A 14,959-nucleotide genomic window follows, 5' to 3' on the forward strand; every position below is an offset into this window, starting at 1 on the left:
AAAGTACATCAGTGATACAAGTGTGGACATTTTTACTTTTGATCACGGTCAGCATACACTTTTGAAATACACACTCGTTATAACTATGCCCCACTGAGGTGTATGTATAACAGGATCGAAACCCGCCATGGTGATCAGAGCGCCATGAGTGGCACCAGCGACGGCCATCTTGGAATACCCTCGAGGTTTCAGTGAAACAGATGGTGTTCTGCTGTGCTTTCGGCTGCAACCACAAGCATTCCCGCGAGTTGAAAGTGACCAAAAGCATCACTTTTCACAAGTAAGGGAACCTCATTGTTTGTATTAGCCCGCGCTCGCGAAGCGAAAAGGCGCGGAAGGCAGTCATTTGCGTACGGACGTGTCCGCATGTTGCGCAGAGCGTACATGGAAAACGGGTCACCGGAGGAAATTGAAATTTTACCACATGTTACATGACCGTTTGATATAGCGCATATGGAGCGGACATCGAAAATTTCCAAACTATAATTTGTATATATTTACTTCAGAATATGTAGCAGATTCGTTGAACACGCTTCACACAGACGGGGTGACGTACAACGCTTTGTTAATGTACGTCGTTACGTCATTACCGCGGTGATGGTGACGTGCAACGCTTTGTTAATGTACGTCGTTACGTCATTACCGCGGTGATGGTGACGTGCAACGCTTTTTTAATGTACGTCGTTACGTCATTACCGCGATGATGGTGACGTGCAACGCTTTGTTAATGTACGTCGTTACGTCATTACCGCGATGATGGTGACGTAAATAGTTTCCACAGTCGTTTATTCATGAGGGAGGACGTCACTGTCCCACGGCAATGGCATGCCGGGGAATCACCCTGAGTGGATTTGGAGGGAGACAAAAAAATGAAGCTTCCCTGGTGTTTTATCATCACAAACATCATTATATGAATTATTATGAATCAAAATGTGAAGGAATCATTCAGGGGTATTATGAGGTCCAACCCCGGGGAAGGAATCCTTCGGATTTCGGCAATTACGTTGGTCGGTTGTGTGTGTGTCATTCTGTCTGTCTGTTTGTTTGTGTGTTTGTTTGTGTGTTTGTTTACCCTGTAGCAGCCACACCGTTTCAGCGATCATGACCAAACTGGGTACAGACGTCGGCCATGGTCCAACTTAGACACTTGTCGTTTTTGGTGAATCTAGGTCAAAGGTCAAGGTCAAGGTCACCGAAAAACCGAAATTCTTATTTTCGCAATAACGTCCACTAAAATGGTCGTATCCACTTCAAACCAAATCCAAAATGTGCATCTTCCAATATCCAACCATATGTCTCATTGGGGTGTCACACCAACACCCTTCTTAGCGGTCGGGGGTCGAATGTCAGGGGGTCGGGTCAAAACTTTCAAATTGCGATAAAAACGCCATTTCAAGTCCGATTGACTTCCATGTTATGATCTTGACCAAACTAAGTGCTATAACTCATTAAACAGTAGCACTATCGACTTATCAGAACCAAATTGATTTCCAGGTTTTTGTTTTTTCAGAGATCATGGAGATATGACAAAGTTATTCCAGCAATTCCTTGCTCAACGAGCAATTTCATTTGTTTGTTTGTTTGTGTTTGTTTGTTTTTCTTTGTTTGAGCTGCCCACTGTATCTGTTCAAAATGATGTGATTGTTTTCAACATCTATGAACTCTTGTCCGTGAGGATTTTGTTTGTATCAGGTTTCCAGATCCAGAAAGATCTCCCGAAAGACACAAACGATGGACTGCCAACGTGAGGCGCGATGGATTTGTTCCGAACAAAGCAACCAAGATCTGCAGTGGTCACTTCGTGGAGGACATGATTGACCGGACAGGTCAAATCACTCGACTGAGACCTCTTGCTGTGCCAACGCTATTCAACTTTCCACCACATCTGCAAAACGTCAGTAGCAAAATTTTGTCGTGATTTGCATGCATTGTTTCTCTTGTCTTTGGAAGTGGTGAGGCCGCTTCAGTATTTGGCGATGTCCATCCATCCATCCATCCATCCATAAAAAAATGAAGAAGAACCTTCATAACACACTGTTTAATTATAAGGGTACCATTGAGGGTAATAAAGGGTTGGAGGGTACATTTCATCCTGCCAACTTAATACTACTTTCGCATCATGAACTTTGGTTCCATTTACTTTTCCAACAACGGCAATGATGTCAGCGTGGTTTTTATCTGCTTTCGAAGCAAGCATCTTGCCGGACCCTGCTCTGACTCTCGAGAACCTCCCCCACAGAGGAGTGGACAAAGGTAGGAACGAAAGGGTGATGAGACTTTTTCTTCTGCAGCTCACCATTTTACTACCTCATGGTTTTTACTGTCATACAGCTCGCCATTTTACTCCCTCGTGGTTTTTCCTGTCCTTCAGCTAACCATTTTACTCCCTCGTGGTTTTCCTGTCCTTCAGCTAACCATTTTACTCCCTCGTGGTTTTCCTGTCCTACAGCTCACCATTTTACTCCCTCGTGGTTTTTCCTTCTGGCAGCTCACCATTTTACTCCCTCATGGTTTTTCCTGTTTACAGCTCACCATTTTACTCCCTCATGGTTTTACCTGTCCTACAGCTCACCATTTTACTCCCTCATGGTTTTTCCTGTTCACAGCTCACCATTTACTCCCTCATGATTTTTCCTGTTTACAGCTCACCATTTTACTCCCTCATGGTTTTTTCTGTTCTTCAGCTCACCATTTTACTCCCTTATGGTTTTTTCCTGTTCTTCAGCTCACCATTTTACTCCCTTATGGTTTTTTCCTGTTATTCAGCTCACCATTTTACTCCCTCATGGTTTTTCCTGTTCTTTAGCACACAATTTTACTCCCTCATGGTTTTTCCTGTTCTTAAGCTCATCATTTCACTCCATCATGGTTTTTCCTGTTCTTCAGCTCACCATTTTACTGCCTCATGGTTTTTCCTGTTTACAGCTCACCATTTGACTCCCTCATGGTTTTACCTGTCCTACAGCTCACCATTTTACTCCCTCATGGTTTTACCTGTCCTACAGCTCACCATTTTACTCCCTCATGGTTTTTCCTGTTTACAGCTCACCATTTTACTCCCTCATTATTTTTCCTGTTTACTGCTCACCATTTTACTCCCTTGTGGTTTTTCCTGTCCTCCAGCTCACCATTTTACTCCCTCATTGTTTTTCCTTTCCTACAGCTCACCATTTTACTCCCTCCTGGTTTTTCCTGCCTACAGCTCTACATTTTACTCCCTCATGGTTTTTCCTGCTGGCAGCTCGCCATTTTACTCCCTCGGGGTTTTTCCTGCCTGCAGCTCGCCATTTTACTCCCTCGTGGTTTTTCCTTCTGGCAGCTCGCCATTTTACTCCCTCATGGTTTTACCTGTCCTGCAGCTCACCATTTTACTCCCTCATGGTTTTTCCTGTTTACAGCTCACCATTTTACTCCCTCATTGTTTTTCCTGTTTACAGCTCACCATTTTACTCACTTGTAGTTTTTCCTGTCCTCCAGCTCACCATTTTACTCCCTCATGGTTTTTCCTGTTTACAGCTCACCATTTTACTCCCTCATGGTTTTACCTGTCCTACAGCTCACCATTTTACTCCCTCATGGTTTTTCCTGTTCACAGCTCACCATTTACTCCCTCATGATTTTTCCTGTTTACAGCTCACCATTTTACTCCCTCATGGTTTTTCCTGTTCTTCAGCTCACCATTTTACTCCCTTATGGTTTTTTCCTGTTCTTCAGCTCACCATTTTACTCCCTTATGGTTTTTTCCTGTTATTCAGCTCACCATTTTACTCCCTCATGGTTTTTCCTGTTCTTTAGCACACAATTTTACTCCCTCATGGTTTTTCCTGTTCTTAAGCTCATCATTTCACTCCATCATGGTTTTTCCTGTTCTTCAGCTCACCATTTTACTGCCTCATGGTTTTTCCTGTTTACAGCTCACCATTTGACTCCCTCATGGTTTTACCTGTCCTACAGCTCACCATTTTACTCCCTCATGGTTTTACCTGTCCTACAGCTCACCATTTTACTTCCTCATGGTTTTTCCTGTTTACAGCTCACCATTTTACTCCCTCATTATTTTTCCTGTTTACTGCTCACCATTTTACTCCCTTGTGGTTTTTCCTGTCCTCCAGCTCACCATTTTACTCCCTCATTGTTTTTCCTTTCCTACAGCTCACCATTTTACTCCCTCCTGGTTTTTCCTGCCTACAGCTCTACATTTTACTCCCTCATGGTTTTTCCTGCTGGCAGCTCGCCATTTTACTCCCTCGGGGTTTTTCCTGCCTGCAGCTCGCCATTTTACTCCCTCGTGGTTTTTCCTTCTGGCAGCTCGCCATTTTACTCCCTCATGGTTTTACCTGTCCTGCAGCTCACCATTTTACTCCCTCATGGTTTTTCCTGTTTACAGCTCACCATTTTACTCCCTCATTGTTTTTCCTGTTTACAGCTCACCATTTTACTCCCTTGTAGTTTTTCCTGTCCTCCAGCTCACCATTTTACTCCCTCATTGTTTTTCCTGTCCTACAGCACACCCTCATAGTTACCTTCACAAACTTTGTTGAGAAGGTCATGTTTTGATCGCTGTGTATTTATTTATCTATTTGTGAATATATGTGTTTGTTTGTTTGTTTGTTATTCGCATAACTCCAAAAGTATTGAACTGAATCGCAGCAAATTTGGTGGGATGATTGGTTATTATCCGATGACCATTTGATTAGATTTTGGGAGCGATCGGGTCAAAGGTCAAGGTCATGAAAAGGTCAAAATCGTCTTTTTACCATAGCGCGGTCAATTTGTATCCAATTTGCATGCAACTAATGCCAAAATGTTCAGAATTCAATGCCCCATCTTGTGATATGTGACATGACACAATGACGTAATAACCCTTATTAGCGGTTGGGAGTCAAAGGTCAGGGGGGGTCACGACATTGCAAAATGTGCGGTTTTAGTCATAACACGGTCAATTCTTATCCGGTTTACATGAAACCAACACCAAAATGTTGACTTCTGTTCCCCACACTCGAATACCAATTACAAAATTAATAGTACAAAGGTCAAGGTCGAGGTCATTTAAAGGTCAAAATCGTCATTTTGCCATCGTGCGGTCGATTTTTATCCAATTTGCATACAACCAATGCCAAAATGTGAATTCAATGCCCAATCTTGTGATATATATGACACAATGACGTCATTACCTTTGTTAGCGGTTTGGGTCAAAGGTCAGGGGGTCAACGACCTTTATTATCATAACGCGGTCAATTCTTATACAATTTGCATGTAAGTAGATTCAAAATGTTTGGAATTCAATTCCCTATCCTGTGATGTGTAATATTTGATTTCTTATAATGTGACCAGTTGTCATCAGATTGACTTGACACCGACACCCAAAAAGGTCAGGGAGTTCACACAGAAATTGTACAATGTATGTGAATCAGTGTCAAACAGCAGGAAATTTAATGTTTTTAAGCCATCATAACACATAAGAGATGGCAGATGTGGTATGGGATTAAATACCCTCACAATCAACGGTTTCTGGGGGGGGGGGCAAAATGTGGCGTTGGCGAAGGTATGCGCTCTACTGAGTGCCCGTTCTAGTTTTTCCTGCATGCAGCTCGCCATTTTACTCCCTTGTGGTTTTTCCTGCCAACAGCTCTACATTTTACTCCCTCGTGGTTTTTCCTGTTTACAGCTCACCATTTTACTCCCTCATTGTTTTTCCTGCCTGCAGCTTGTCATTTTACTCCCTCATCGTTTTTCCTGTCTTCAGTGTGCCATTTTACTCCCTCATGGTTTTTCCTGTCCTGCAGCTCGAATTCCTCGAAATTTTACTCCTTCATCAATTTTCCTGCCTGCAGCTCACCATTTTACTCCCTCATCGTTTTTCCTGTCTTCAGTGTGCCATTTTACTCCCTCCTGATTTTTCCTGCCTGCAGCTCACCATTTTAATCCCTCGGTTTTCCTGTACTACAGCTCACCATTTTACTCCCTCATGGTTTTTTCTGTCTGCAGCTCCCATTTTACTCTCTCATGGTTTTTCCTGTCCTCCAGCTCACCATTTTACTCCCTCGTGGTGTTTCTTGTCTACAGCTCGCCATCTTACTCCCTCATCATTTTTCCTGCCTGCATCTCACCATTTTAATCCCTCGTTTTTCCTGTCCTACACCTTGCCATTTTAATCCCTCGTTTTTCCTGTCCTGCAGTTCACCATTTTACTCCCTCGTTTTTCCTGTCCTCCAGCTCACCATTTTACTCCCTCATGTTTTTTCCTGTCTGCAGCTCACCATTTTACTCCATCATTTTCCCTGACTTCAGCTCACCATCTTACTCCCTCATGGTTTTTCCTATCTACAGCTGACCATTTTACTCCCTCATCGTTTGTCCTGTCTGCAGCTCACCATTTTACTCCCTCATGGTTTTTCTTGCCTGCACCTCACCATTTTACTCCCTCATGGTTTTTCTTGCCTGCTGCTCGCAATTTTTCTCCCGCATAGTTTTTCCTGTCTTCAGCTCGCCATTTACTCCCTCATCGTTTTTCCTTTCTACAGCTCACCATTTTACTCCCTCGTGGTTTTTCCTGTCTACAGCTCGCCATTTTACTCCCTCATAGTTTTTCCTGCCGACAGCTCACCATTTTACTCCCTCATGGTTTTTCCTGCCTGCAGCTCACCATTTTACGCCCTCGTGGTTTTTCCTGTTTTCAGCTCGCCATTTTTTACCCTCATGGTTCTTCCTGCCTGCAGCTCGCATATTGCACCCTCGTGGTTCTTCCTGCCTGCAACTCCCCATTTTACACCCTCATGGTTTTTTCCTGCCTGCAGCTCACCATTATATTCACACTCTCGTTCTTCCTACTTGCAGCTCTCATTTATTATTGTCCTGGTTCTTCTTTCCTGCAGCTCTCATTTTACACTATTGTGGTTCTTCCTGGCTGCAGCTCGCATTTTAGACCATCGTGGAAATAACTCACGTACTGGAGTTCACTGGAGTTAAATCGTGTCTGTGGCCCTTTCCTCCAACAGTACTTTGCTCTCTGCACTCGACGTTCCACATCGCAACACAATCTCCATTGGGTTGTCACTCTTGTTACCCACAAGACTTCTATCATTGTACACCTTTTTGGAGCAGCTTATTCCCACAGGCACTGGATGTTGATCATCAAGTGAATCGTATTGCTTCGTAGTCACGACGCCGAATTGGCTCACTGGTGATATGCTGTCATCATTTTTCTTCCTTTTTATTGAACACATGACTGTATTCACCTGCACTCAAGCTTAACAGCTGATAAGACACTGCTCAGACTGGAAGGAGTCATCAACGTTTAGCGGTGAGTAGAAGTCGATAACTCAATTTTTCTATATTGGTGACCCTGACGTGATTACCTGTTATGTCTGTTGAAGATACGTCTGTTGACGATGCCCACCAAGGTGCATCTGCTGAAGTACCCCTGTCACTGGTGGCAGCCATTAGTTTGAAACTCTCCTTTCTGGTCCACCGTTGATGGGTATTCGTTGTTGCTGAGTTGCCTACACCCATCATCGGGACTGATTTTCTTCTCCAGTTTGGCCTGCTAGGGGATGTTAAACATGACAAGCTTGTTGACACTATGACCAGCCTTACTGTGCTGGGAATAATCAATCATACACCCTCTGTCAGCCCCATGTTCGTGAAAGCTACATCTCACGTTATGACACCCTCCTTCGTGAATACCCAGAGATTGCTCGTCCAGTATACAGGGATTGTGAAATCAAGCACTCGACCACTCACCACATAGTAACTTGTGGACCTCCAGTTGCAGCACGACCATGATGCCTTGCCCCAAATCTTCTGAAAATCGCTAAGTCAGAGTTCGAACACATGCTTGAACTTGGTATCATATGACAATCTGACAGCAACTGGTCTTTGCCATTGCATATGGTACCAAATAAGTCACTGCGTGCCTGGCGGCCATGTGGTGACTACCGTTAACGGGTGCCCCATTCCTGATGGCTATCCAATTCCCCATTTGCAGGATTTTTTCATCCTCCTTCGAAATTGCATTCTCATCAATAGCATGGTTGAAAGCTGCACATTATCAAATTTGATTGAGGTAAATTAGTGTCTTTCATAATGATAATACTTAGTGTGTGCTGATCCTCTATTGTTGCATTGGCAGTGGGCGAAATCAATCCTTTTCTCCTGTGTTGTGTTATTTGTTTTCGTCAGTCACATGCAATCAATGTTTTGTTTGTGTCTTTTTGTTTCAGGCCGCAAAGAAAAGTCGCAACCCCCCGAGGAAACGAGAGTGTTTGGTTAGCCAGCCAAGCAACAGTGAGTCTTCAAACTTTCAAGCTGCATCTATCAATCAGGAGCATGAAGCTTCTGTGAAGCTAACGATAACTGATCACTGCTATGCTACAACTGGAAGTCCAAGAAAGCTTAAACGTGCTTTAGATACCGCCATTGATCAGGGAGAAAGTTACAAAAAGAAACTTAAGGTTGAACAGAAAAGAACGTCTCGACTTACGAGAAAAGTGGATTCGCTTCTGACAGTTGTTTCTGCTTTGAGGAACAAACACCGAGTCACCTCTCAATGTGCTGATCTGCTGGAGGAAACATTTTCGAGGGCGTCAAAGGACCTGATTTCTCGAATTTTGAGATGGAAACAAAAGAAAGACCCTGGCACGAATTCCGATGAGCTGCATTTGGGATTATAATGCACCATTTGGAAAAACAGTTCACAGATGTATTCACAGGTGAAAAAAAATAATCAGAAAATGGTTTACAAGGCTGGGGCTTCTTGACCATCAGTAACTTTTTGTTTTCATTGAAATTTGTTGTTTGAGTTTTGTGTAACAATCTGTGCAAATCTTGAGTGGAGATTTACTGATGCAGGTAGATGGTTCAGTTATGAAGTATTGTTAAAGTCCTCACAATTATTTTAAAAGGGGTGTGTGTGTTCTTTCTTATTGCTTAAAAAAAAGACAATCAAAGTGGAAATTGTTTCTGGATGATTATCAATTTGTAGTTTAACCCCCCCCCCCCCACCACCCACTTTCATTCCATTTTATTGAGGCACTGAAACTCAATTATTCTTGCAGACCAACTCAATTTGACACTTCTGACTAGCTAAAGTCACTCTCAGTTTTGTCAGTTACCTTTGTAGCTCTATTACAAGGCTCCAAAGGAAAACAAACAAAAGAAGAAATGTGGAAACAAATGTGAATCAATCTGTCAATGGAACCCGATAAAATCCAGTGCTTATCACACTCTCAGCTATGCCTGTACCTCCCATGTAAGAGCGAGGGAAGGGTATTCCAACATGGTGGCGACTTGGCCCCAGAAGTGCATGCTGCAGGTGCCCTCCAGTTTTATATATATATATATATATATATATATATATATATATATATATATATATATATATATATATATATATATATATATATATATATATATATCAGACTCGGTGGTGAGATGGATTGAGCGTTCAGTCTGAAAGTGCCAGGTCGGTGGATTGAACCTGTTACTTTATACTCAGTATTTTAAAAGGATAGAGCACAGACGAACAACCGTTGAGCACCCTTGATGGGACTAGTGATCACCTGTGTTGAAGTTCCTTTTAAGGAACTCGTATTATGATCCCGAAATGAAAAAAAAACCACACTCAAGAAAAGGTCATTTAGTCCATAATGCCTGTGTCACATCTCCATCTCGTTTGTATGCCATGCCTCGAGAGTTGAGAGTAGCATTACATCGCCATCCATTTCCTCTCTTTTTGGGGGGAGATCATCTACGGAGGGACGTAGATTAATAAAAAGAAAATTGAAAAAATGTAACTTTTTACGAATGCCGGAATGAATACGAGCAAAAAAAAAAAGTTTACTTTGTGTCTTTACTTTTTTTATTTGACCATTCCTTTGTTGGTAAAGCTACTTCCTCCATAAAGTTGATTGACTCTTTTATTACCTCTGCCATCGCAAGTGGGTACAACCACCCCCCTGGGTTAATACTTGGTGGAAGCACCTTTGACAGCAATTACAGCTGTGAGTCTGTTGGGATAGGTCTCTACCAACTTTGCACACCATGATCTGGCAATATTTGCCCATTCTGTACAAAACTGCTCAAGCTCAGTCACATTGTGAGGGGAGCATTGATGGACAGCAATCTTCAAGTCATGCCACAGATTTTCAATTGGATTTGTTGTTGGGACACTGACTGGGCCACTCAAGGACATTTATCTTTTTGTTCCTTAGCCACTCCAGTGCAGTATTGGCTGTGTGCTTTGGGTCATTGTCATGCTGAAAGGTGAACTTCTGTCCCAATTTCAGCTTTCTTACAGATGGCAGCAGGTTTTCCTCGAGAATTTTGATGTATTTTCCACCATCCATTTTCCCTTCTATCCTGACAAGTGCCGCAGTCCCTGCTGATGAGAAACATCCCCATAACATGGTACTACCACCACCATGCTTCACAGTATGAATGATGTTATTTGGGTTAATGTGCTGTGTTACGTTTGTGCCAAATGAAACATTTTGAATTTCGGCCAAAAAGTTCCATCTTGGTTTTGTCAGACCACTACACTTTTTCTCCGTAGTGTTTTTCTGCATTCCTCAAATGAGACTCAAGATGGGACTTTTTGAGGAATTGCTTCCTTCTTGCCACTCTACCATACAAGCCAACCTTGTGGAATGCTTGGGATATTGTTGTCACATGCAGACAGTGACCAGTCTTTGCCATAAAGGCATGTAGCTCTTTCAAAGTTGCCGTTGGCCTCTTGTTGGTCTATCTGATCAGTCCCCTCCTTGCTTGGCCATCCAGTTTGGAGGGACAGCCTGACCTAGGCAGGGTCTTGGTGGTACCATATGCCTTCCACTTCTTAATTATTGTCTTGACTGTGCTCCTAGGGATATTCAAGGCCTTTTGAAATACGTTTCTACCCATCCCCTGATCTGTGCCTTTCCACAACTTTATGCCGGAGGTCTTTTGAAAGCTCCATGGTGCTCATAGTTGTCTTTTCTGAGAAATGTGCTACCCAGCAGTGGAAATCTGTAGGAACAGCTGATTTTATTCTGAAATACTCAGAATCACCACAATTTATCACAGGCAGAGGCCAATTAAGTTGGTTTGTGATTTTGACAGTGATTAGTTGCACCTGAGCTAATTTACAATTGCTATTACAATGGGGTGGACACTTATCCAACCAAGATATTCCAGTTTTGTATTTTTAATTAATTTTCTGAAATTTTTCGAATTTGTTTTTCATTTTGTAAGTTGTGGGTTATGATGTGCAAATAAAGGTGTGGAAATTCTGATTTAATGCAATTTAATTTCAGGTTATAAGGCAACAAAAGGTAAAAATTTTGAAAGGGAGTATAGACTTTCTAGAGGCACTTTATGTATATATACTTATGTAAACACACATACACATAGAAACGCACATATATAAACACACAAACATATTATGTACTGGAAAGTACTTACAAAAACTATTTTATTTGAAGTTATAACCTTAACTCATAAGCAATTTACTGATTTCCCACCTGCCTGGATCATTAGCTGGGAATCATTTTTCATCAAGGTTTCAATCCTTTCAGCCCAGAACCTCTCTAAACGATGGATCCACAACCCTGGTTGCAGGTCCACATCAGTAGCTTACTCAACATCATTGGACCCACAACTTCAAACTTGTGTCCAGACAGTCAGTCAACACAGCAATGCAATATATTATTTAATTACTAGCGTGGATCAACTCACTATGCTCACCTTTCCACACGTCGTGGCAGAGATCGATGTCATATATTTGCTGTGTTGGCATGATATGCACCAATCATACAAACATTTCTTTTCTATAAATTTGTTTGTAATATTGGTGATATTATATTTATTTGAAATTTAATTTGTGAAATAAGACGGTCCAAGTGGTCTAAATAGTCAAGGGTCTAATCTCTCTGAAGGGTATAAGGGGTCTAAAGGATCTTAGGGCTGTTTTAGGTCCTGGGTGTCTTTTGGGTCCTTGGGAACTTTTGGGTCTTCAGGGTATTTTGGGGACTTTTGGATATTCGGAGTCTTTGGTGACTTTTGGGCCTTTGGGGTCTTTTGCATCCTCAGGGTCTTGGAGGATCTTCAAAGGTCGAAGGGGTCTCAGCAGTCTAAAGGGTCGAAAGGTACATTTCAATAGTATGTAAATATTAGACATATAGTCACACGGCTGAAAGGATGGACGCACGCCGAGACCAAGCTCTTTTTAACATATAGATGTTCACAAGCATTAATCTTTATAAACTGCTGCATGTGATGGGTGGAAAAAAGAATTTGGCTCGGTAATTTAGAAAACACGTTAATACGGCAAACGGCTCGGAAATTGGGTGTTATTTCACAATAACAGCCTCACCTCAGATGATCAATTAAGATTCAGACCTGTTCACTCCACCTTGGACACACTGCTTCTGCTCTCCCCATTAATGGATGGAGGCTCTTAATGTCAGACATGAAATCAGGGTCGTCTGTCTGGACATATCTTAAGCATTCAATAAAGTCTGGCACCTCACCTTGCTCTCCAAACTCTCTGCCTATGGCATCCAAGGCCAACTCCATTTTTGGGTTACTGACTTCCCCCACTCCCATAGCCAATATGTGGCACTCAATGGAATCCTTTCATTATCTTACCCTGTCAAGGCTGGAGTGCACCAAGGCAGTGTTTGAGGCCCCATCTTTTTCCTAATCTTCATCAATGATCTCTCAGTCTCTCTGGAAAATCCTTTTTATCTCTTTGCTGATGACTCCACCCTCTGCCTTCCATCTGTCATACCTCTGGTCGGCAGGCAGCAGCCTCTTCACTCTCTGCAGACATGAATATAATCACAAACTGGTCAAACACTTGGAATATGTCTTTTAATCCTGGAAAAAAATCCCACACACTCTCCTTTCCCTCTCTGAAAGGACAATATAGCAAACGCTCCCATCTACTTTCTTAACAACCCTCTCAAATATTCTCACTAAATCTCTTGAGTCTCACTCTGTTATATTTCTTGGTCAAACCACATTTCCAAGTTGGCCTCCAACGTCAGACGACTGGTCATCCTCCGTCATGCAAGGTCCTTCTTTGGCACACCTGAACTCTGATCCACCGACAAGGCTCTCATCTGCAGATTTATGGGATCCTACTCTCCCCCTTGGACTGACACCCCTGCCCCACACCTTGCTCAGCCAGATGCCATAGAAACCAAGGCCTTCAAGGTTATTGGCATCTCTCACGATGAAGCTGAGTCGATGGGCCTATCACTTTGCCATTCCAGACAGGTTAGTGGTCTTTCTGTTCTCTACCGCCTCCTTTCTGATCGTGCATCCTCAGCCCTCTCTATGCTTTGTCCCACCCCCATCCCCATGTTTATGCAGTCCACACATGGTCCACCATCAACTCCCTTCTATTGAAACTCCCAAAATCCAGAACCATTGCTCACCTCCACTCATTTGTTCCTCTTCTTTCATTCCGTGGAACCAACTTTCACATTCCTTTCAATCTCATTCTTCCCTCCAGGTATTCAAGACGGCTGTTCACCACTGTCTCAGATCATCACCCATCCAAAATTATGATTCTTTTTCTGCACCCATTAAACCACCATTCCACCCCCCCTCCCCAATTTTGCTTCTGTATCCATCTTATCCACCCCCTGCATTCTTTCCTACCCTTCATCTTTACTCATATCTCTTGTTGTCCATCTCCCTTTTTTTTATCCCTCGGCCCTGTTGTTGTCATCCCCCCTTCTCTTTCTGCTGTTACATTTGTTTTGGTGCATTCTGATTCATTCTATGTTTTAACTCTTCCACAAGCCTTGACTGTGCATACAAAAAACCCATAAATTACTAGAGTTCATGGAACACCTTACCCCAAACAGTCTTGAGAAAAAGGACATGGGAATGGTGTTTCAACTCTTGCTTTGCGTTTCTGACCAAAATTTACAGTGTATTTCCTACAAGCAGCGATTTTGTCTGAATCTCGATATTCCCCAATGCTGAGAGCATGAGAGGCAATTGGATTGGTCGAGATGGCATAAAATGGTGAAAAAATTTGTCCAATTACTGCTAAACAAGAGGTTTTTGAAGTGCCAACAAGGCGATCCGTGTTCTACATTGTTCAAGTATAAAATTCAATCAAAATAAAATGAAAGTTTTTAAGGCTGTAGAAAAAACTTTTTTCCAAAGTTTACTGCTGTTGATGCAGCATCTTTTACACCACCTTATTTAACATATCCATCCATTGGGACCATACTCTGTGCAGTGTTGGTACTGCCTAAGCAGTCTCCTTGGCTATTGGACGCAATCCTGGACAGGTCACCACTCCAACACAGGATAGCAGCAAGCTGGTACTCTTTTTGTTGACCTCAGAAGGAGGACAGGCAGAGTCAACCCCACCTGGTATTAATTCAACAGCTAAGTGGGATTTCAACTCAGGATCCTAGGATCCCAAACCCACCACCCTCACGATGAAGCCAACACCAGGCATATTTAATATATTAAATTAGTTATTTGTGCCTCATGTTTGTATCCTTTATGACATCCCTAAAAACAGTAAGTTTCCTGTTTGGAATGATTTTCAACTTTGTTTGGCAGTCAGAGTAAAACAAAGACCTAATTCCTCTTTGCTCATACACGATTGAGACAAGATTCCATCCATTTTGCCAAATTCAGAGCCGAGGTACTGCGAAACTGCAGGTTCGTGTTCTGCAGTGTTCAAATTATATAATTCAAATTGTTCCTCAATCAGAGACCGAAGCCTGTAGACAGATAGACAGACAAAGTGAACCAATTGCTTAACCCTGCTTTGTGCCTCATGCATGTGCGGTGAACATCTTCCATTGAAATAGTCATCTCAGGCCAAAGCAATCTCCACTCGGTGGCGTAATTTCCCTGCTCTCTGATCAGTTTTCCACAAATGTAACACATCTTTAAAATATCCCACAATGGACAATTGGGAAAGATCAAGGATGCTTGCGACATGTGG

General features: G+C 42.5%; 1 protein-coding gene across 1 annotated transcript; it reads left to right on the forward strand.

The window, feature by feature from the left end:
• Nucleotides 1-13: 13 nt before the first annotated feature.
• On the forward strand, nt 14-11,270 carry LOC147015632 (THAP domain-containing protein 2-like). The gene is made up of 3 exons (XM_085850581.1): nt 14-280; nt 1,693-1,894; nt 8,223-11,270. The coding sequence occupies exons 1-3, from the start codon at nt 201-203 to the stop codon at nt 8,670-8,672; spliced, it is 732 nt and encodes a 243-aa protein (XP_085706707.1). The 5' UTR covers nt 14-200; the 3' UTR covers nt 8,673-11,270.
• Nucleotides 11,271-14,959: the final 3,689 nt, after the last annotated feature.

This window comes from Eptatretus burgeri, chromosome 12 (genome assembly GCF_056783735.1).
Source record: "Eptatretus burgeri isolate ZD-2024b chromosome 12, Ebu_testis_v1, whole genome shotgun sequence".
In the NCBI taxonomy this organism is placed as follows: domain Eukaryota; kingdom Metazoa; phylum Chordata; class Myxini; order Myxiniformes; family Myxinidae; genus Eptatretus; species Eptatretus burgeri.